Source organism: Eleutherodactylus coqui, chromosome 6, assembly GCF_035609145.1.
Source record: "Eleutherodactylus coqui strain aEleCoq1 chromosome 6, aEleCoq1.hap1, whole genome shotgun sequence".
Taxonomy (NCBI): Eukaryota; Metazoa; Chordata; class Amphibia; order Anura; family Eleutherodactylidae; genus Eleutherodactylus; species Eleutherodactylus coqui.
Window position 1 is genome coordinate 39,176,892 of NC_089842.1, and position 24,046 is coordinate 39,200,937.

At 45.9% G+C, this 24,046-nt stretch overlaps 2 protein-coding genes across 4 annotated transcripts in view; one reads left to right on the forward strand and one right to left on the reverse strand.

Annotated features, from left to right (window-relative positions):
• Positions 1-5,650, forward strand: part of NCAPD3 (non-SMC condensin II complex subunit D3) — a 46,367-nt gene extending 40,717 nt beyond the window's left edge. For all 3 annotated transcript variants that reach the window (XM_066606622.1, XM_066606620.1, XM_066606621.1), the window contains 3 exons: positions 3,233-3,301; positions 4,532-4,670; positions 5,352-5,650. In XM_066606622.1, the coding sequence (XP_066462719.1) occupies positions 3,233-3,301; positions 4,532-4,670; positions 5,352-5,451 (308 nt within the window). In that variant the 3' untranslated portion in view covers positions 5,452-5,650. The remainder of the gene's footprint in view (positions 1-3,232; positions 3,302-4,531; positions 4,671-5,351) is intronic.
• A 6,433-nt stretch (positions 5,651-12,083) lies between these two features.
• Positions 12,084-24,046, reverse strand: part of DDX25 (DEAD-box helicase 25) — a 43,110-nt gene continuing 31,147 nt past the window's right edge. Inside the window, exons 8-12 of the mRNA XM_066572666.1 lie at positions 18,905-19,082; positions 16,306-16,543; positions 16,059-16,221; positions 13,611-13,799; positions 12,084-12,478 (exon numbers count right to left, since the gene is read on the reverse strand). Coding sequence (XP_066428763.1) covers positions 12,417-12,478; positions 13,611-13,799; positions 16,059-16,221; positions 16,306-16,543; positions 18,905-19,082 — 830 coding nt within the window. The 3' untranslated portion in view covers positions 12,084-12,416. The remainder of the gene's footprint in view (positions 12,479-13,610; positions 13,800-16,058; positions 16,222-16,305; positions 16,544-18,904; positions 19,083-24,046) is intronic.

Sequence of the window (24,046 nt, forward strand, 5' to 3'; positions counted from 1 at the left end):
TAGGTGGGTCACACAAGCTGTGGCCAAACTTCTGATTGACGTGCTGACTTGGGCCAGACTTTCAGCGGGCATGCTGATAGCGCTGATTTTCCTGTGGAGCGGGCCTACCGTCTACAGTGGGGGCTCTCTGCAGAAGCAATGGCCGCTGGGCAGTTTTACTCTGCCGCTGGGTTCCTCCTCATGCACCCAGCATTCTTGTGTTCACCAGCTTCCACACATCTGTGGGTTTTCACAGTAGCCCTTCATAGTGCAATGGGACCCCAAGACACCCTTTGCTACCAGCTTCCTTCCTCGCCACTACAGAAGCACTCGAGACTCACTGGGGGCATCTGACTGGCCGGGTAGGCTCTGGCATTGGGGCTTCTCGACATAATATCGGGCTACCTTCTCTACCCCCTCTTGTGAAGAGGAGTACTGGTATAGTGCTGGACTCTGTTACTGCCAGACCTTTACCTAACGTGCTCCCAAGTATCATTACCTTCGTCCTGGAAGGAGCAGTTTTGCTACACATTCTGTCTGAACGATCAGTTATTATCGACATTAATTGACTACTTTTTTTCTTTCCTCTGTAGCTGGAATATCTTGTTACACCGGACTCGGGGTAGTGGCATCAAAAACTGCACAGCAGGACTGCGCCACAAGTTAGCACAGTCCTCGGCAATACTGCACCTATGGGAGGTTCTCTCTGACGGTCACTTTTCTGGTATCGGTGCTGGAGGATTCTTAGAGCCTTCTGTAGACTCATCTGTTTGAGTAACGGCCATCTCTTGTTACGCAGGGCAACTTACCATGCTCAGCCGTCCTTACAAGCGTCGCTCATGCGCTACAAGTTTTCTGTAAGAGGAGCGCATGTGTGTTTCTTATCTCTATCTACACAGCCTACATGTTATAGAGCATCTGTGAGCCACTTGACTTCTTACTCGTCCTTAACCGAGTTTTGCAGACACAGTCGCACATCGCTGCTTCTCCTGAGTGAAGGCGGCTCCTACAGCTCTAAAGCATCCTGTACTCGTAACCCTCCTCAACTACCGGGAAGTTGGCGTTCCTTTACATTTATTCATTATGGCAGTTTGCCATCTTGTTTCTACAGTTCTATTTTCCTCATTAAGGAGATTCTGTCGTCTCCCTTTCAAAGCTCAGGCAAGATTCCTCATGGATCTTCCCTCGTGGTCCTTACCCTGGCACCTCATCCATCCTTCTGTCCCTCCTCAGATCTACTCGCTGTCCATTCCTTGTTCTGTTGAAGAACAACACAACAATGTCCTGCATAAATAGTTGATAAAACACCCGTGTTGCCGCAGCCAGGTTGAGGTGCACCGTGGCGGATCAAGTGTCTTGCCTCAGTTCTTGTGCACTTCGCTGCCCCTTGAGAACAGACCTGTCTAGTGGCCGGACATCTTTCCCTCGAGAAGCCAATGTAGAGAGTCATTTTCAGCATCCATCCAGCTATAATCTTGTTGTTTTCCTCCTCTGCCTTCTTGAAGGTTGTGTTCTCTCTCTTCACTCCATTAAGCAGGCATTGGGTATACTTCATGTCACTCACACTGCACAGTACTGTATCATCTGTGAGTCTTCATTCAGGTCCAGGTTACCTTTCAAGGTCTCATCAACAAGGGTCAATGTGCTGCTTCTCCCTTCCAAGCAGGGCTACCACCGTCCTGTATAGCTGTCATTTTGCTGGAGTGGTAAACTCTTTCCTAATAGTTCAGCAAACCCTTCGACTATCTTAGTGCTATGGGTTTTCCCAGTCTCCACACCTTGTTCTGAGTTCTCGGGCACGCATTCCTTGCATTCTCCGCTGGGTCTCTCCAGTTACTGGGGTCTGCAAGTGCCGGTGTTCTGCCCAGTATGACCTCCTTTTCTTTGACCCACCCTTTGGTACTGCTCTGGAATGTCCCAAGATCTTGCTGTGTCCTCCAATGACCCGTATGAGAAAACAGGATTTTTGTTACTTGCCGTAAAATCAATTTCTCGTTGCGTTCATTGGGTGCGATGGCACCCACCCAGTTGTTTTGTCCTTGCTGGCTTTGACCTCTGGCTTCAGAAGGAGTTCTTGGCCTTTCTGGTTCCTCCATGGCACCATTTGCTTCTTACATAGTCTGTATTAGTTGATGTTGGTGGGGTTTCCCAGCGCTTGGGCTGCTTTGCAACCACTCTGTTTCCTGGCTGCTTCTGGCAAAGGTGTATGTCTGTTGCGGCCGACCACTGGCTGTAAAAGGTCACTGCTTGGGTGGTTAGGAGGGGCTGTGGGGCAGTTTTGGTGGTGGGGAAAACCCCCTTTAAGTTTCTCCTACTGCTTATGTACAAACTGATTTTAGCTCAGTTTCTGCAGGAGGGGCATAGCTGGTGGGAGAAACTAACACTTTTGTGCTTAGTATCGCCTCCTGGTGGCAGCAGCTATACCCACGGTTCTTGCTGTGTCCCCAGATGAATGGGACGCAAAATGGATTTTACGGTAAGTAACAAAACTCCTGCCATTTCATTACCAAGTCACATCATGTATAACACTGTGTCAACTCTAGCCCAGCAGCGTTATCTGGCGGAGTATGACTAGTGAGGTGGAGATTCCGTCCGGGCCCTATAGATTGCACAAAGCCCGACCACAGTCAGTCAAGTTCCAACAGTAGACATTGTGCCGGTTTTCTGGCATTTATCACTTAAAGGGGTTGTCCCGCGGCAGCAAGTGGGTCTATACACTTCTGTATGGCCATATTAATGCACTTTGTAATGTACATTGTGCATTAATTATGAGCCATACAGAAGTTATAAAAAGTTTTTCACTTACCTGCTCCGTTGCTGGCGTCCTCGTCTCCATGGTTGCCGTCTAAAATGGTCGAATGGCCAAATTAGACGCGCTTGCGCAGTCCGGGTCTTCTTATCTTCTCAATGGGGCTCCGTGTAGCTCCGCCCCGTCACGTGCCGATTCCAGCCAATCAGGAGGCTGGAATTGGCAATGGACCGCACAGAAGAGCTGCGGTCCACGGAGGAAGAAGATCCCGGCAGCCATCTTCAACCGGTAAGTATAGAAGTCACCGGAGCGCCGGGATTCAGGTAAGCGCTGTGCTGTTCTTTTTTTCAGTCCCTGCATCGGGGTTGTCTCGCGCCGAACGGGGGGGTTGAAAAAAAAAAAAACCCCGTTTCGGCGCGGGACAACCCCTTTAACTCTATTGCCGTGTTTGCTGTAAGTTTCTTTTATCCGGGTAATATAACAGCATATCTTTTCCCCCTGCAGTCACATTGAACAGCTTGGATCAACAATCTAATACGTCACTTGCTGAAAGGGCAATCAGTACTCCAGAAAGTAAGTATGGAGCCGGTTCTAGATAGTAAGCCGTTCCGTTCCTGCATTTCTTCATTTCATGTATTCACTTGCAATGCATCGACCATTCGGATGCAAGGGCAAAATTTTGGTTTGGAAGAGTTAACAAAGATTGCTGGGTAGCTCTGCGACCTATTGACAACGGCCACAGTGCAAGTAACAAAATGTAACAAAACAAAATGTTGCTCACTGGGGGCCCGGCTGCTGAGATCCCACTGATTTATAAATGAGCCAGCTGAAGTGTTTGTCCGAGCGCTGTCATGTTCTACTGGTTGGTGGGGATCTCAGCAGCTGGATCCCAGTGATCAAGATTTGACGTCCCCGTGCCATGTCAAAAAGTGTTTTTTGGAGGTTTTTTTTGGTTTGTATTTTTTATAGAAAGCCTGGTTACACTTTACGTTTTTTTCTCCCAGACTGCCTTTTTAAGTATAAAATGTACAAGTTTGTAACTATTCTGTTCAGCGATGTATGAAAACAGTCATACTCTCCTCGCTTAGTTTCCCGATGCCATCCTGTTACGAGGACATGTGACCGCTGCAGCCAATTGCTGGCTTCTATAACTCAGGAATGTATGGTATTTGGCTGCAGCGGTCACATGTCCCTGTGGCGGGGTGTCATTAGTGGAGTTTGAAGAAGTGTGCAGTGGGGAATCCGGGACTGTCTGAATGGAAACTGTGGGTGAAACTTTTTTTTTTTTTTTTTAATATTGAATATATTTTTTATACAGCATGAACACATTTTAACTTAATCTTTTTCCCTTGGACTATCCCTTTAAATAGGAAAGATGTAGTGTGCCCTCTACTGGTCATCAGATAAAATGACCCACCTTAAAGGGAACCTGTCAACAACTATAAGCACCATAAACTAAGTTCTATGTTGCTTATTATGTAGGTGATGCGGAGTCCAGGGAGCCTCTTTTCATACTCACCTGCTCCCCCATTCCTGCACTGTCTTCCTGTAAAGCTGGTGTGTACACACAGGAACTAGTCTGCCCCCACTTCACCCTCTGGATTCCATGTCAGTTAAACTATAAACACCATAACTTGGCACTATAAACTTGCAGTTGACGATCTGTTCCCTTTTAATGTGATTCACAAATGCCTTACAAGTCCAAGTGGTTGGCACATTTGTATAAGTGGCCCAATGTGACCCATAGATTGGCGCTGGTAAATGCAACGGGGTTCAACTCAATCTCTAATTTATATATTACAGAAACTATTAACAATGTGACTTTTGGAGCCGGAATGAGTTACATTAGTGCAAACCAGACACTAGGCTCAGCGGCAAGAAGTCTAAACTCCTCCCATGACAAAGAGAAAGACGTCCTGTGTATGATGTCTCCCGACAAGCCGTGAGTATTGTGCTCATAGACTGAGGAACTGGTATCCCAGTCTCCTGCTATCATCTTCCCATGCCTTTCATTGATTCTACCCTAGACATTGTGGGAGATTTACGAAGCCTGGCGTTTCCGGCACTGACCTTTAGTAAGCATTTCCCTGGGGCACGCCATGCCTCCGTGTGTTTCACCAGAAATATACATCTGCTTGGAACCAGGCGTACATTTCTGATATAATTTACACCAGTTTGTCATAAATAATACATAAATTAATTGTTTTGTGGTGGCTCCACCCCCCGATAAGAAAAGGCTGAAAAGTAACAATGTTGCAACTAGAGATGAGCGAAAGTACTCGTTAAGGGCGATTTTGCAATCGAGCATCGCTTTTTTTCGAATAACTGACTACTCGGGGTGCCGGGGGATGAGGGGAGAGAGATCCATCCCCCCTGTTCCACACTGCTCCCCCCCGAATCTTTTCACCCGAGTAGTCAGTTACTCGAAAAAAGCGATCCTCGATTGCGAAATTGCCCTTAACGAGTACGTTCGCTCATCTCTAGTTGCAACTCTTCTACACCAGAAAACTGCTGTAAAGCTTTAATCTCGGTCCACATGGTTTGTAATACTATTGGGGGGGTGGTTCTTCATGGAACTGTAAGATATTTGGCCATGAGATATCTGTGATTCCTTCCCTCTTAGAGCGCCGCAGCCACAACAGTGGAAGGTGGAGTCTCCAATGCAGAGACACAGTCGGCGGCAGCTGTCGGGACGAACTCCGCTAAAAGAGGTCCAAGAGTGATGTGGAGGCCTTAACCGCTTTTACTTATGTCACTTTTTTTCTGTACATACCTCCCTGTATGACGCTGCTGAACGTCGTAATGTTGCACTTTTCTTGTTAACCATGTTGCTGTATTTTATGAGGCTGGCCAAAGCTGCAGCCACAGATTCCTGTAATCACTTTCTACTGCTATTTGGTTTATTAAAAAACTTTCATCTGGCTTGTTTAGTGTTCACACCAATATAAACCAACTCTACAAACTACGCTCTCCGACCGCTGGCTAGCTTCAGTTCAGGTTCGTGTAGTTTTGCTGCAGCAACGAACACAATATACTATACTGTGATAAGAGCGGTGCAGATCCCTTCACTGTACAAAGACCGCTTCTATTCCTCTCGAGCTTCCAGATCCACTTATCGGGGCATGAGAACATTGATGGATTAAAATCTGTAACTTCTTGTCTGTGTTATTGGGTAGTGAGCCAGCAAAGATCTTGGGTACATCTGCTGCTAGGAGACAGACATGAAGTAAAAAAATGTGTTGGCATCTCCTAGCAGCAATACTCCTGCAGACACTAAGCTAATCCGTTTTAGCTTGGTGTCCATAGAGGGCAAACCTCCCTTCTCTGAGGGTCTTATGCGGTCATGTCTAGGGGCTATGCCACTTCCTCTGGTGCCAGATTCTCTTATTTTCCTTCAAGTGTTGACACTTGTTCAGGCAGTTCAGACTATAATCTCACAAGGAATTATTCAAGGGGTTCTAATCAAACCAGTTTCTAGTACTTGAGAAGAAGCTTTCTACTTCAACCTGTTCTGCCCTTGATAAAGCTGAACCACCATGTCACGGTCTGACACTTCAGAATGGAGTCGTTGACCATGGTAATTGCATCTATGGTGTAGGGGGAAGTTCCTTTCAGTAGTCTGTATCAAGGATGCGAACCTACATGTCCCCGTGGTTGGAGCTGCTTTCAGACCACTATCAAACAGTGTGTGGCTTTCTCGCTTGGGCTGCTGAACGCTACATGCGGCCTGAAAATCTCTTTTCAGACGTGCATGCACACGCCCATAGAACTCTATAGGAGAGCAAATGTCAAGTCGTCTGAAAAGGCAGATTTTCAGATTTAATGGGAGAGTGTATAAAAATTACTTGACTGGCTTTCCACCAAACAGCCTCATAACTTAGTGCACCAAAACTGCCATGTAAAATTGGTGTGCCATCACCGGACACAGGATTGTTCCGAGTAGCTTAAAGCTGTTCAAGATTGTTCCAGTCAAGCAATTTAGCAGCAGTTTTATGTAAAGCAGATCTTCACTTTCAGATGACTTGAGAAAAAGCTGCTGTTTTGATTATTAGTACTATTCCTGACTTGTTTCCTGCATTTTTTTTTCACCAGTTTTCTACACTTCAAATAACTAAAACTTTCTAAACTGTATGGTGACTAATGCAAGAAGTCTGACCAATAAGTGTAACAAATGAAGTAATGTCTGAGTATGATAGAGTGGGAATAACTGAGACCTGGTTGGATGAATGCTGTGGCTAGGCGGTGAACTTTCAGGGTTAAAGTTTTAGAATGGAGCATAAAGGGGATGGGGTTTGTTTTCATGTAAAACCCTATTTAAAGCCCACATTGAGGAAGATGAACACGTAAAGTCGGTATGGGTAGAGATGGAGTGGGGAAAAAACAAACTCCTCAGCTGTAGGCCATCACAAATCTTATCAAGGCAAATAGATAAAGCATCAAATCACAATAAGCTATTATGGGGGACTTTACCTATTTGGATATAAACTGGGAAGATAAAACATGCAGATTTCATAAAAGGTAACAAGTTTGTCAATGACTAAAGATAATTACCTTACCCAGCTTGAGGGACTGCTATTTTGGACTTTAACAGGGGCACCTAGGAAGTAGTGAATATAATGAATTTTCACTTGTCTTTCAAAAGAGTGTTTTATAGGGGAGCTATGAAAATACTAAACTTTAGGAAGGCGAAATGCGGTCAGCTCAGAGATGTCCGAAACTTTGACTGGGACGCTGTCTTCAGAAATAAGAAGTCTAAACGTGACGATTCTGAAATGTCAATTGCGAAATCGTTGCGGATCTGCATCATCACCGGCGTGGCTTTCCTTACACAGAAGACCAATCTGGAAAAGGTACGCAGGAGGTTACCGGCCGGCACAGTATCTGATTCCGCTGCGGGATCCAACCATGTGCATGTGGCCTAAGAGATGCTATCCTGGAGTACCTTAAGGAAACTAGCTGTATAACTATCAGTATGGGTTTATGAGGGGGCGCTCCTGTCAAACGAACCTGATCTGCTTCTAGAAAGAGGTAAGTTCTAGACGGGACCGGGAAGAGTCATTGGATCTTGTGTATCTGGACTTTTCCAAAGTGTTTAGTAAACAAAACCAGGATGCTTGGTCTGGGGTGAGAATGTAAGCAGGTAAGTAACTGTCTCAAAGTTAGCAAATGGTACATACTCTGGTTGGGTCACAGTTACAAGTAGGGTACCACAGGGGGGCAGTATTGGGCCCTAGTCTTAATAATGACTAAGCAGAATTGCACAATGAAATATAAATATTTACAGCTGATACAAAACTATCTAGTAACACAGGAGGAAAGAATGCAGTTGTAAAAGAATCTAGACACGTTGGGGGTTTGGGCAGAAAAGTGGCAAATGAGGTTTAAGGCTGCCTGCACACAGGTGGGTTAGACTCCATGCAGAATTCCTGCAGTGGAGGTAGACCCCAGCGTACCTCTGCAGTCTTCTCCTCTGCTGCTGATATGCCGGCTGCCGCTATGGCGATGACATGGCTGCCACGACTATTCTGCAATGATAATGGCCACGGGCCAGACAGCTTTTTGACTTCAATGTAAGCAGGCCGTACAGAGCCTGCACCAAATTGAAGCATGCTACGATTTCTACCCCAAGAGCAGAAACTCGCTTGTGGGCAGGAAATCGTGTATTGTCATAGCATGCGATGTGCTGGATTTTGCAATGCAAATCCGCCTGTTTGCAGGAGGCCTAACAGTGATAAATGTAAGGTTATGGACGTTGACAGAAATATGTCACCATTACATACTAAATGGGAAACCCTGACAGGAAAAAGGATTTGGGGATTTTAGTTAACTGGGGCAACCAGTGTCGGGTCATGGGGAACATCAAAAGGTCTAGGGGCACATGACAACATTGTTCTTCCTCTTTACAAGTCACTGGTCAGACCACACAGAATAATGTGGACAATTTTGGGCATCGGTACTCAATGAGGACATATCAGAGCTTGAGTGGGTACAAAGGTGGGCAACTAAAGTAATAAATGGAATGGTGGACTACACTACCCAGAGAGCTTATCAAAATTGAGGTTAGTTTAGAAAAGCCTGGTGAGGGGCGACCTAAAAACTATGTATTTATAGATCAGGGGACAATACAGAGATCTCTCCCATCATCAAACTACTAACGACCACTTGGCTGTATGTTTGTGTGAGTGCTTCTTATGCTTCGCCCCTGGTGATGCCATCAAAGGTCCTACAACATACATAAAACAGAGTCTGACCGACAAGAACACAGTTCGGGCTCTTGGAAGGGGAGGACAAAAACAACAAAATGAAAATACAACTAAGCCATTTATATCTCAGAAGACACAACTCATCAGTCCTGGCAAAACACACTGACCTACCTCCAGCACAGAGATACAGTGGGCTGAAGGATCAATCAAGCTGCTGTGTGTGTGTGTGATGTGCCACAAGAAACACTGCTAATCTAATGTCCTAATAATTAGTCAAAATACTAACGACCATCTGTGAGTCATCAGTCACCTGGGCTCTGAGCTCTGCCCCTGATCACGTGGCATCATCACAGGTCCTTCATCCTTGTGCAGATTATGAGCGGACTACAAACCCCCACAGCCTCAGTTACTATGGAATACTAACAACCACCTGTCTGTGAGTGACTGAGCGTTACATGTAAATATGCCACAGTCATGGGGATCAGTCACCGGGGCCTTTAAGCTCCATCCCTCATCACAACTGTGATGTCATCACAGGTCCTTTGGTGCTATAATTTCATAATTACTAGTCTATTTATACCCACGACTGTGATTGTAACTAGGGGGCACCATCTACATCTAGTGGATCACACGACTGATTGTAACTAGGGGGCACCATCTACATCTAGTGGATCACACGACTGATTGTAACTAGGGGGCACCATCTACATCTAGTGGATCACACGACTGATTGTAACTAGGGGGCACCATCTACATCTAGTGGATCACACGACTGATTGTAACTAGGGGGCACCATCTACATCTATCGGATCGCACGCAGGGAAAAAAGTGCAGCATGCGGATCCCACAGGGACGGCTTCCATTAAAGTCAATGGAAGCTGTCTGGTCCCCGGAACGCCCAGAGCAGACACTGCGGACATGCTGCAGATCCACGGGAAAGCAGTAGATTTAAAAAAAGAAGAAAAGGCACGGTGCATGTGCGCTGTACACCAGCCGGCATGCCAAGCGCACCTGCCGTGCAGAAGAAAGAAGATCCGGCTGTGACGGAGAAAACCCGACCCGCGTCCAGACAGGTGAGTAAAATGTATTTTTTTTGCCTCACGTCTACAGTCACAGCAGGAATCCGCTGCAGGATTCCACACTCAGAATCCCTGAGTGCACATGGACATGAGGCCTTACATTGCACTTCTCGTTCATCGTTGAGTTAAGCTCAGCTTAAAATCCATAGTCCCTGCTAAGAGGAACCGCATGCGGAGTTCTCTGCAGCCAGCACTGATAACATTCTTTCAGCTGCTGTCTCCCTGGAGAACAATAGTGATGTATTTACAGAACAGACCACCCACTGTTCTCTAAATACATGCAAATGAAGCTAGTTAGCTACTTAATGGGCTGATTAACCCATTAGTACCTTATGATCACTCAAAACTGTCAGTTTGACGAATTTTGAGTGATCTGTGTGTGTAAATTGACCTTTACACACCATCACCTTTTCTAGGGTTTGACCCATACAGAAGTCCCACAGTGCTCTGCCAGCCACAGAGAGCTGAACCTTCACAACAGGCACATGTTAAAGTCTACTGCGATAGGGAAAAATGATCATGTTTACTTATTTAGATAAGAATTCTAGATTTAGAATTTGATAACCATTCAGATGGTAAATGCTGATTCTTGAATTATACATTGTATAATGTACACCCCAGCAGCGGATCCCTCCATCTCTGTATGGAACAGGTTTTTAAAGTGACTGCCACTTAGGGGTCTGCTTTCCAGCTTCTCTGCAATCCACTGGCAGTAGGTACAGATCTTCCTTAGTAACAATGATAGAGGGATTTCTCCATAGCAACAAAGAGAGGGGCTATCTTCACATGCAGCTCTTACACCTGCAGGCTGACAGATCGGCAGACACTAACGATCTCCAGTCTTTGCCTCTCCAGCTGTTACAGTGTGCAGGTGGGTGTCTGTGCACACATTATAGTGGGTTTACTAAACATTTGGCCAGAATATGTCTAAATGGCCAATTGTCCTGGTAAAACATTCACATACTGTCTCGCTACTGATTGGGCCAGAGTCCGTGTAATGCAAAATGGGAAGTAGAGGCAAGGAAGTCAGGACAGGGAACTACTGGCAGAATTCTAGGCTTGCTACACCCACCCTCCCTGAAAGTGGATTACAAAACAGAGCAACAGAATAATGGGGAAGACCAGCTGAAAATCAGAACCTAGACATGATGCTAATGAGTAAGGAAATTTCTGGTGTATTTTAGAAAACATCTAGTTCACCAAACAGCACATGGTTGACACCCCGACACATGGAAGAACGGTCTCTAGTCTGCTGGGACTAAAATGGAACTTCACGGCTGTGTGTGGTGCAAACCAAACCCTTCCCGACACCTGAACTACTGCTCAGGAGAGACAGAAGGCAGTAAATACTGGACAAGTCTTATGGAAAAGCTGTGTTTTAGTCCGGCAGAGATGAAAGACTGGAATGGAGGATCACCTCCAGCAGGACAAGGACCCTAAATGTACTGTTAAAGCTTCAGTGGAGGGGTCCAAGGGGAAACATGGAAGTGTCTTAGACTAGTCTAATCAAAGCAACCAACACAACCATCTAACTGAAAGGAGTTGGAACAATAACAGGAAAAAATTCCACCAGTGTGTAGATGTGCAAAGAGAGACATAACCCATACTTACACAACCGTGACTACAGAAATAGGGGGCTCTACGTAGTATTGGCTGTCAGGGAATAAACACTTAACGCACATTAAAGTTGTGTTTTTTTGTTTTTATTTGTATCACAGTAAAAAATATTCTCTATCTTTAAATGGTAGAAACCCCCCCTCCGCCCCCCGACTGCCATCACCCAAAAAAACACACAAGGGTGAATACCTTTGCAAGGCATGGTGTTTAAGCTAAAAACAAAAACATTCAGGCAGTTTTTCAGGAACAGATTCCAATTTAATAACAAAATCTGCTTAGAAGATGTGACAACATCTGTCCAACAGGGACAACGAACGGGACAACATTCACAAATAAGTATTCACAAAAGGAGAGTGCGTCCTAAAACTGAATAAAATACACAGGAGACATTTCCTCTAGTGCTCCAACTGGGGATACGGAACAAAGTTTTCTGGCAGGGGTGATCTATTTGCACAGCATATAACAAGGCACAAATACATTTGTATCCCTGATCCCATCAGACACCACGTGCGCATTTCTTCCCCATCAATACTAACAATGGAGCATGTGGCCCCGCTTTAAATCATAAGCCATTGTGAAAGGACCCCTTGGGGGAAAGTAATTCTTTTGAACTGGTTATTCGGTTTCTCAGTGAGTATAAAAAAGGATATTTATAGAAAACAAAAACATTTAGAAACAAAAAAAAGTGCATCAAAAAACAGTGAGACTTAAGTGCTGCAAACCCCTCCACCCCGTGCAGATCTCCCCTCATGAACCCAGACGACAGACTTTTTAATCATAGCTGCCTCCTCAGTCGCACAGCTTTTCCATTTCATCCATGTCTCCGGTATCCAGCCTCGTGATCTGTATGCCTAGAAATGAAAACGAACAAGTTCTGCAAGTCAGGTAATTTTAACTACACCGTGAATGGCCGACCATATAATACATAGGCTGGGAACTGAACCACCTTCTGTGGCACCCATATGTCTGAACAGAATAACTGGAGAGAGATAGTCTGTAGGAGGCAGTAACAAATAAACCTAGCGCAAAAATAGACAGCGCTCCGTGTGTAGGGAAGGGGGATTGCACTCACTGATGGGGCTATACTAGCAGCATAGCACACCAAGCAGCCTCCTCCAGCCAGAATCACGAAGAGAAGGAGGATACTCTGTGCTGCTGAGCGCAAAGCAGGAAGATCGAGGGGGACAGAATCCATCACTTTGAGCTCCGGGCAATGCATTTCAACATTGAAAGGTTTTCTTTGGGCCACTTAGAAAATGGTCATACTGGGCAACTGTAATGGTTTAAAAAGCATGAGAAGGAGGGGAAAGGTTTCCTTTTGATGTCATGGCACCCGCCTTCTCATCCCGAGATAAAGCAGAAACTCAAAAAATAAAAAAAGGATACATTCATGCAATCAATTGAGGAATGAAACATTAAAAAGAACGAGTTAAATAAAACATGAATGTAATTGTAGAAATAGAAAGAACCATAGCATTTTTATTATTCCATGGACAGAGCTCTATAAGGGCTTGTTTGTTGCGGGATGAACTCGAATCGTCATTTATCCAATTTTTGGGAACATAACATTTTGATCGGGGATCAGAATTTCTCTAGTTCCCGGTCTTTGAGCAGTGCCAGGCTGTTATCCACCAGCCACTAGACTTCTGATGCAGCCACCGTAAAAAGGTGATTGCATCAGAATAAAGCCCATTAACTGCTGCCTTCAAAAGACGTATGGGCGGTCGTTATGGGGTTAACCTGTCTATGGCTAAGTGGCCCAAAGACAACATTTCGATGTTGAAAAGCGTTGCCCTAAATAAACTATCGATTTCATACCCTCAGATTTTCCTGCTTTGCGCTCACTAGCCCAGGACCGCCTCCCTTTCTCCTCCCTCCATGAGTCAAAAATATATGACCTGATCCCTTGTATCATGTTGAGGTTATGATGATATGTATGATGATACTATCAGAGTCACCCATGATAAGAAGCTGACCGCTCACCAAAATGCTCTTCAAGGTCTTGCAGAATGTGCATGAACTGTTTCTCCACAAGATTGACCGCCAGGCCTTTCTTACCAAACCTGCCAGTGCGGCCGATGCGATGCAGGTAGGTCTCATAGTCCGTCAGGCCATCTACGGTCACAGGCAGGTCAAAGTTGATAACGACTGACACTTGTTCTACATCAATTCCTGAAGGGGTAAAAATAAAAAGGTGCAATTTAAGCCTCTTAGAAAACAACACATCTGCTATTGCACCGTGAACAAATACCTTCTACAAAACCTTGGAAGACGTTACCTAATAAGAAGGGTCCTTGACAGGTACACAATTAGAGATGAGCGAACGTACTCGGTAAGGGCGATTTCGCAATCGAGCACCGCGAGTTTCGAGTACTTCACTACTCGGGTGTGCTGTGGGGTGGGGGGAGCCCTCTCTCTCTCCCCCTCTCACTCACAGCGCACCCGAGTACTTTTCACCCGAGTAGTGAAGTACTCGAAAATCGCGGTGCTCGATTGCGAAATCGCCCTTACCGAGTACGTTCGCTCATCTCTATACACAATGTATTGCATCTGTTAGACAGGCTGCAGCCAAAAAGCCGACTCCAGCGCTGTAGCTCAGTACTGGTGTCCTATACTGACATAATGGCGTACCTGAATCATCGTCTGCAGGAAATTCAGGTACTGATCTGTGTTAAGAGTCCCTGGTATGAACACAGGTCCAACGATGGCTCCATGCATCTATTGTAGCAGGAGCCGACTTAGAGGCCGCTTTTCTTACTCCAGCCATAGCAGCGGTCCCACGGGGCTTAAAGAGACAAAATGCAGTTTTTTGCTCCTCACATGCTACTCTTCAACTTTGCAATTGGGTTTTACTCTGTCTTACAGGTGCCACAACACAAAGTTGAAATCCATGTTCCTGGGCCCCCAGGAGCCGGTGCAGCATACCATCATGTAGGGCATCAATGTTTCCTATTCAAGTACGCCATTGTTATTTCATTATAGGACACCTAAGTACTGAGATATAGGGATGGAGCTGGCTTTTTGACTACATCATGCATTCGCAATACTGCAAGGACCTGAAGTCTTGCAACACCTCCTGCTTGCTCAGGGGCTGCACAGAGCTTACTCTGGTCATTTACATTTTAGGAAGTCGTTGGACCAGACAATACAGCGATCTGATGCAGGAATAACTAAAGGGAATGTGTCATTAGAAAAACAACTATTATATTAAAATCACCTTTTTGTGCTAAACATATTTAAAGAATTGGTGGGGATTTTTTTAAGTTTTCAGTCACAATCTTTAAAAAAAAAACAAACAAACAAAAAAAAAAACGCACTTCCTATAATCTGTAGAGAGCTTTTGCAGCCGTCGTCTCACTAACATCCCAGGCCAGGATTACACTGAAAGTTAACACCTATATGTGGATAACACAGGATCCATTATTCACAATAGTTACAAGCGGTGACCATCCACTGCCCTCCCAGCAAAATTACCTCTACACAGGTCACAGAGCATGTCTACAACAGACCCCCACACAAGTCAAAGGGTCGTCGCCACCCCTTCGCTGTTCATTGTGTGAATGGCCCATAAGGCTGCTGTAAAGCATCTCTCAAGCTGCAAGCATACTGGAGAGCCAGATTCTGTATGCGGGATCCAGCTGTGGCTCTGGCCAGCGAACCCACGTACATGCATTATATGTAATAATGCATGTACTCCACATGACTCGCCAGCTGTCATGTGGAGTACAGATTTTTCTTCTTAAATATTTGTGTTAACCGCACCATCGCTAGACGATGACGCAGGTACCCACAGGAAAGGTTGCAGTCCTGATGGTCAAAATTCTACCATTGTTTTTTTGGATCTCATTGTTACCTTGATGTTTTAGTGTCCAGCATACAGAATAGTGATACCCTTAATCTCTGGGCCACCATAATTATGGCAATACAGAGTTTATACAGTTTTCTTTAGGTTTTACTATTTTTTTCTTCTACTATCGCTGCATTCAGAGACCTGTACCATTTTTTGTCCCGATCAGTAGTGCTGTGCGAGGGCATTTTTTTCTTTGCTGCAGGATGAATTGTACTTTTTAAATGTTACCATCTGGTGATTCATATGACTTTGGTCGATTTCTATTCTATTTTTTGTGGGGCAAGATCTTATTGTGTATGAATGTGATTAGAAGCGCTTGCTCCTACAATACACTGCAATACTTTAGTACTGCAGTGTATTACAATAGCATTTGAGATCCTGCTTCTGGTTGGACCTCATAGGCCTCCATAGATTGAAAACCCTGCAAGCCATTGTCAAGTTGTAGCAACCCATCGGCACTCAGCGATGTCTGACAGAGGATGCCCTCCAATGTCTGGCAGTTAAGGGATTCAGCTAATTTACCTGATTTACCTACATATCTGAAGAATGAAGAAAAAATAAAATAAAAATAAGCAGCTTACCTCGAGCGCAGACATTAGTGGTGATGAGAACTTTCTCCTTGCCATCTCTAAATCTCTGGATAATATCCGCTCGCTGGGTCACGATAAGTTCTCCGCTCAACAGAGCCACTACATGCCCATCGTTAGCCATTTCGTGGGACAGCCAGTTGGCCGTTCTACGGGTCTGTTTAATATGAAACCCAAAAATTGTTATACAAGATGCCATTTAAGGAACATTTGTTGTAAACGTCCAGAGCCGTGACTATACCTGACAGAAGATGATGGCTTGCGCAATAGTGATCGACCCGTACATGTTGATTAAGGCCCTGTATTTTGCTTCCCTATTTTCACAAAAATCGTAGAACTGCCGAATATTCTTCAAAGTCAGTTCTTCCTTCTTTAATTTTATGATGTTTGGATCTGGTACAATCCTCTCGGCAAAACTAAAGACCGACTCCTCAAACGTAGCCGAGAACAGAAGCATCTGGCAGTTGGGTGGCATTGCCCTGCAGAGAGAACACAAGTAGTCAGGGCTTCTCCCAGCACATATAGATCAATGCTGCACCAATGGAGAGAAGAGCATTTAGAACAGGAATGCGGGAGAACAAGAAGTTTAGATATAGTAGCTGCCACTAGGAGCTAGACAAGAGGCAAAAATGTGTTACCACTACCTACCGGTTATATTGCCCTCCAACACACACGGATCTAGCCACTTTCAACTTAGTGGCTCGGGGGGGAGGAAGTTCTTTGGGACCATCTCCAGATTTGTCCTGCAGGTTTCGGCAGCTACTGTAGTACCCTTCCTGCAGCCTGTTAGGACTGCATGCTAAAACTTAGTCCCCAGCTTCTAGCCTAGCTAGGCCAAATCTTCTGGGCTGGGCGGTAATCATACGTGCACTCGGGCAGGGAAGGTCTCTATTCCTCCCCCTCAGATCACAGCATTTTAGACTTCTGCACAACTCATTCTCTTCTCAGCTTCTGCCAAGTCCCACTTCCAATCCCCAACTTCCTCTTCCTCTCCTGCCTGGTCCATCACCTCCTCCCAGCAAGTGTGAGGACTTCAGCTCTTTTCAGCTCCCTGGGCCAGCTTCTGACCATGTAAGCGCTGCCGGACGTCTCTCCTTCAGTAGTCTTTTAAACATATCACGCCTGCAGAGAAACATTTGGTACCATTACTGAGCAGGTGTTCTGCAAACTCCACCAGGTCTGATAAAAGTCCACAGCTGCCAGCAACAAAGAACATGCCCATTCAGGATCAGGATGGATCACTGATGTGCCGTCTCTGTGTTACAGTCATTGCAGAGAGGCTCAGACTGCTCGCAGTGGGTACAAGCAAAGTGAGTAGCGATGGCCGCTCCCCGTTTGGAGGATTCACCTCTGGGGTCAGACAGTGTGCCTCCATACACTGTTGAGCAGAGGGCATGGGGCCAAACCCTTCCTACAGAACCAAGTTCTTGCTTAGAGGGGTTATTAAGGAAGCGGCCACTGGAATACAACGGGATCAGAGAGAAAGTACTGCTCCGACCTCGGTGTAGTGGCCAGCGCTCAGAGCTCAAGCACAGCTCTCATTGAAATCAATGGGAGCTGTGCTTGTAATTAAAGCGGCAGCTTCCATTGATTTCAAGAGCAGCTGCACTAGCTTTTACAAGCGCCATCTACTACACGGAGGTCGGAGCAGCGCTTTTACTTTGACCCTGGTGTATCCCAGCGGCCGCTTCCTGGAAAACCGCTTTAAGTTAAGCTGCAGGAGCGGTAGACGAAGCAATGCGCCACCAGACAGCCCCTACAAAAGGGCCAGAAGCAGGTACAGCAAACCAAGCGGCAGGTCTGGCAGAGGCATGATATATGGTGCAGGATGTGGCTATTGGAGAGTTAGGGTTAAGACTCCCCCCACCCTTACCGACACGCGCTTAGCCCACCATAAGGCAGCTCCCAGTAGGATGCAGCCTAAGCTAGGCCGGAAGTCGACTGAATCTGTAATGCAGCTTGGGGAAAGAGTGGTGTCCCAGCGCTCGTACAGACACTGGAAACCAGTGCCATCGCAACCAGAAGCTGTGAGGGGCCGCCAGAATATTGCCAGATTTCTCAGGACTGCCAACTGCCCGAAAGAGGAGCAGGGGATGGAGATGGACAACCCCCGTATTTGACCAGACCATGGTATGAGAGGGGGCCAATGCTACCACCACTGGAGACCAGTTAGGACAGGGAAAGGATGTTGTAAATTCCTAGTGGTTTGCTGGGATCAGAACAGAAATCCCTGAGATATACTACCCCTATGTGGAATCTGAGGAAGAAAAAGGAGAGGGAGCGTATATTTACTCCTGATGAATATATTTACCCGTCCAAAGAAAGGGGACTCTTCCAGGCTACAGCAGTGTCCCTCATCAATCCCGACTCTGGCCAAACACTCGTCATAAGGAAGGGGAGACTAGTCTGTCACTGGCAAGTCATAGATAAAATAAGGCTTGTCTGTGCCTCTTTCCTCTGGAGTCCAGGTGGACAACAGTTGTTAAACTGCTCTGTTCTCTCCCCTCAGCGGGTTGATCCAATGCAAAGCCTGAAATCCCAACCAAAAAGGGGGAAAGGAGAAAAACTAAAAAACAAAGGCAGGACCTATGATGCAGACGGTCTACCTCCAACACACACCAAGCTAAAACTAGCCTGCTTGGCATCTAGAGGAAGGTTACAGCCGGTAGGACAGTTTTCCGGGGTCTCTGCCTCCTAGTATCAGCAGGTATACCCAAGGCCTTTGCAGTGTCCACAAATGACAAGGACAAGAAATACAGGTGCTACATGTAGTGAGGGATTGAAACACCAACTGTTTGGAAATAACATTACAGGGAGCACTACCCTCCATGGAGACTCACCTCTTTACTCGGATACTATGGTCAGAATAACCCTGAAGACCAATCATGACATCAGCTTCATCCAGGACAAACACTGCGATTTTCTCAACATCAAAAAGCTTGAGCTTCAAGCACCAATCCATCACAGTTCCCGGGGTTCCCACAATGATCTTTGCTTCTATTATAGTCCCTTTGGCGGCTGCACAAGGAGGAAAAATATATATATTACAGCATTCCAGATTCAGGGTGCAGATGGCTGAATGCAACTTCTGTAGTGTTAAAGGCCATTTACATGGGATGATTATGGCGTGAAACTCATTCAAACGATGAAAATGTGTGATAATCGTTACATTGTTACTATAGGTTTACTTTTCATTAGTCGCTCACTCCCTTTTCAATAATTTTTATTGGGTTTTATAATAAACAAAGTTGACATTTGTTGTGTAAAATACAATTTCTGTACTGTGACAAATTTTAATAAGTATTAATAAGACATTCCCCAAAAATAAGGCCTAACAGGCACGCTGGTCTGCGAAGTTCCATAGTTCTGCCGAGCTTCCTGCAGTCCTCTGCCGCCGACAGATCATCATTTCCTGGTTGAGGCATTTATAAATCCCGCCTCCAGGAAGAGATGGCTCTGATTGGCCAGTGAGCGCTGCTCTCAGCCAATAGCAGGCGTCACGTTGGTTCAAAGAGCGCTGCATTGATTGGCCGAGAGCAGCACTCACTAATCTATCACTTCCTGGAGGTGAGATTTATGAATGCTGCAACCAGGAACTGATGTTCTGTCGGCAGCCAAGGAGTGCAGGAAGGCCGGCGAAGCTACGGAACTTGGCAGACCAGCGGGCAGGACCCGGAATGCAACTGCTACGCAATGTATTTTTTTAATGCAGTCTAGCTAGGGCTTATTTTCAGGGTAGGGCTCATATTTCAAGCCTCCCTGAAAATAGCCAGAAATCAAGGTAGGGTTTATTTTCAGAGAAACACACTATTAGGAAAAGGAAGGTTGAGTGCTGTGTCAGTGAGAAGTGAGCGATACCCAGCGGTGATCTAATCACTCTACACCAGCGCTAACATCTAGCTGCGACGTCACCCGCTCGTGCAGATCATTTAGCCGACAGTCGTCTCGTGTAAATGGGACCTTAGTATGCAAAGAATCCTTTTGATGTACACTGAATAGCCACTTTAATTTCCATACAGGAAAGCTCCAATTGTGAATGCACTGGTGCCTCCAATAGACTTGTGACCGCGGAGCGCAGCATCAAGTGAACTAGTGGATCAGTTACAGTGTTAATCAACATTAGAATGGGAAATTTGAGTAATCTAAATGACTTCCAATGGGGCCTGTTCATTGGTGCTAGACTAGTCGGGGCCAGCATTGCAAAAACTGCCAGCCTGGTGAGGCTCTCTCATTCAACAGTGTGGAGAGTATACATAGAATGATGTGATCGAGGAAAAGCACCGGTGAACACAACTCGATGAAAAAGGGTTAGAGTTGGATATCAAGAATCATACGGACAAATGGGTGGTGCCGAGTTACACAGATTGCAGCAGAATAGAAAGCTGGTGCTCCAACACACCCTGCCATTAATTAGCACAGATGGGCTATAACAGCAGAACAGTTCAAGCTTAATTACTGAGAGAAACAATGACAAAACTCCAGTGGGCAGAAGAGTGCAAAAATTGGATCACTGAGCAGCAGAAAAAAAACATCACTTGGCCAGATGAATTCTGGTTCCTGCTGAACCATGCTGATGGGAACGTCAGATCTGGGCTTAAGCAGCATAAATCAAACCCTTCCTGTCATCTGTGCAGAGCACGTCAGTGCTTCCGTCTAACATGCAGAATTCTGCTATCCCCTTCAATATGTCTACAGAACAAATTCAACATTCAATGAAATCCAAGGCATGATGAGCTGCAGTGGTTTTAAAGGCCAATGAGGTCGTCTAGCACGGTACTTAAAGGGGTTGTCCCGCGGCGAAATCAAAACATTTTTTTTTCTACCTACCCCCACATTGTGCCCAGTTAAAAACAATCCCTTTGTTATTTAAAAAAAAAAATTAAAAAATAAAAAAAATAAATAAAAAATAAAAAAAAAATCGCTTACCTGCATCCCCGTTCGGGCAGTTTCTTCTTTTAAAGATGGCCGCCGGTCCTTTCCCAATGATGCACCGCGGTTTTCTCCCATGGTGCACCGCGGGTCTTCTCCCATGGTGCACCGTGGATGTCTTCCGTTCCACTGCCGATTACAGCCACCTAATTAGCTGATCGGCACCATGCAACGGAGGCGGAGCTACGATGACGCAGAGAAGACCAGCTCTCCGGCGCGAGCACGCCGGAGCAGCCCCATTCAACAGAGCAGAAGACCGGACAGCGCAAGCGCGTCTAAAGAAGCCAGAAGATGCAGAAATTAGTCGGAGCCATGGAGACGGGGACGCCAGCAACGGAGCGGGCAAGTGAATAACTTCTGTATGGCTCATATTTAATGCACGATGTATATTACAAAGTGCATTAATATGGCCATACAGAAGTGTATAACCCCACTTGATTATACGGGACACCCCTTTAAGGGTCTCTATTTGAGTAGTCCTTCAGAGTATATCAGGGCAGTAATAGTTCTACAACTTAACATGCGCTTCAACACTCGGCATAACGCCTATAGTCATGACACTCACGAATGTTGCGCAACGATGTCAGCAATGGTCGCACCCACAGACGCGCCCCCTGTATGAGTGCAAGAACGCTCTAACAGCCTGGGAAAGAGCTGTAAGTGATTACCTGTTATGCAAAAAAATAAATTTAAATGTGATTTTTATATGTACTACCTTATGCACTGGCTTGAGAAAGCACCGAAACGCGTTTCCCTGTTATGAATAAAGAATCACTCTACACCATATCCTGATTGTCTGTGTCGACACTACAAGGAGGGGGCTACTGTTTTAGATATCCACCTCCCCCAAAGTGCGGTTTTGAAACATATCTATTGGCATTGCATTCAGTATTATCCACAAGCACCCCAGGACTTTTCGTATTGATTGTTCCCTTTTGTTGTTAAGTCCTGTGTGCAGCACATATATACTGTGGGCATGTAAATGGGAAGATGCTGGATGGGGTGTACATCTCACACACATAATTGGCCTGGGTAAGGTAGGGATCCAGCTTAGAGCTTTCTTTTGGGTTTCAGTGAGCTCAGCTGAAAATACTGAGCTCAGTACCGGGACATAAAAGTCTGCAAGGCCATGTAGTCTGGGTCAGAGCCTGGAAGTGAGTGCAACAACTGTAGGTTCCTGGTCAATGTTGGCTGCAAACCAGTCATGGGTGAGAAAAACCTATGGTATAGCTGGCACCTTGCTGAGTTACGGTGTTACGTGTGCTGCTGGGATCTTTACTTCTAAGTTTCCTAGCAGCACAGCCCTCACAGGGTTAATTGATTGAGTTGGCTGGGTGTGGTACCTCCTGCTAATCAATCTCCTGGGTTTGTGCTCACATACAAACCCAGCTCCTGGTCAGTGTCTGGCTGGGTCCCAGGGTGAGCAGTCATGTTACTTCTGTAACTTATCAGGTATGTGTAATTTGTTCCCACTCTGAACTGTGTTTGCAAGTAGGTCTGGTTGTGTCTCTCCGCTTTCCCTACACGGTTTGGACACCGGTAGTCCTGGTCTGCAGCACATGCATCTTATGTCTTACTCTGTGTGTCAGATGGTGAATCCCTGACATAGCTCCCTATGTCAGCTTGTGTAGCTGACTGTCTGTCTCCCCTGTATGAGGACACATGGACTTGCTGTGAGTTTCATCTGTGTGCATGTGAGTTCTGGGTGGAGTCCGTGTGGTTTCCATTATGTTGTAGTCTGCTGTTAGCCTGTGCCTGTAAATAGGTATCCTGTCCTCTGTCCTGTTCCTGTTGCAGCTGGCTGTGTGATCTGCGATCTGTCCTGTTCCTGTTGCAGCTGGCTGTGTGATCTGCGATCTGTCCTGTTCCTGTTGCAGCTGGCTGTGTGATCTGCGATCTGTCCTGTTCCTGTTGCAGCTGGCTGTGTGATCTGCGATCTGTCCTGTTCCTGTTGCAGCTGGCTGTGTGATCTGCAATCTGTCCTGTTCCTGTTGCAGCTGGCTGTGTGATCTGCGATCTGTCCTGTTCCTGTTGCAGCTGGCTGTGTGATCTGCGATCTGTCCTGTTCCTGTTGCAGCTGGCTGTGTGATCTGCGATCTGTCCTGTTCCTGTTGCAGCTGGCTGTGTGATCTGTGTCTGGTGCTGCTGGACTCCTGGTTAGTGTAGAGACTAGCAGTATAACCAGGAGCTGTGAAGTTGGCCCGCTAGCTTCCACGTTTTGTACAAAATGTCAATACCTGGTATATTCAGCTTATCATCTGTTACTAGTGTTTGCATTGTGGCTGCTGTGTATTCTGGCTCTGTGTCCCCTGTTCGGTCCGTCATGTGGCATGTGAATGCGTCCTGTTCTGGTGCGTGGCTCCTAGGACCAGCTAGGGCCCAGATCCGAAGAGCGCTGGGCCAGCCTTTATTGGGGAAAATCCCCCGCTTAGGTAGGGCCATGCCATCCTCCCATGTAGAACAGGATCAGTTGTCTGAAACCTGTGTGCGTGCATCCATCCTCTTCTTTGGGCACGATCGTGGGGGCCCCATGTTTAGTCTGCCCACACAGGGTAATATACGGTTTTATTTTGTGTTACTTTGTTTATTACTGGAAGAAAAAGAAACCAACTTGAACTTTTATCTGGGCTAAGTGTGACGTCGCTCACCCCACCCCCTATAATCTTCAAATATAAAAAGGAGCTGAAGACTGCATTCTTGCATCTATATTTGTTTCAAGTTGTTCCAAAGCTGCTGGTCGAACACTCTTAGGCCAGCGACACACGTCCGTAACTGCTAGCGCTGCCTGAGGAATTCAAACGCACCCGTTCATGTGCTGTCCAATATAGATGGACAATGCACACTTGCATGCATTGCTTGTCCCATTTTTCGGCCATGAAACGGACAGGAATAGGACATGCTATGAGGTTTTTTTTAAGTAACCATGGGTCAATGTGAAAAAACATCTGTGTATAGCTTCATAGGCTATGATAATGCCATGTACTGTTCATGCAATTATGGAAACAGCACACGGCCCAAAAAGTGATTTATACAGGATGCTTCCCAATACATAT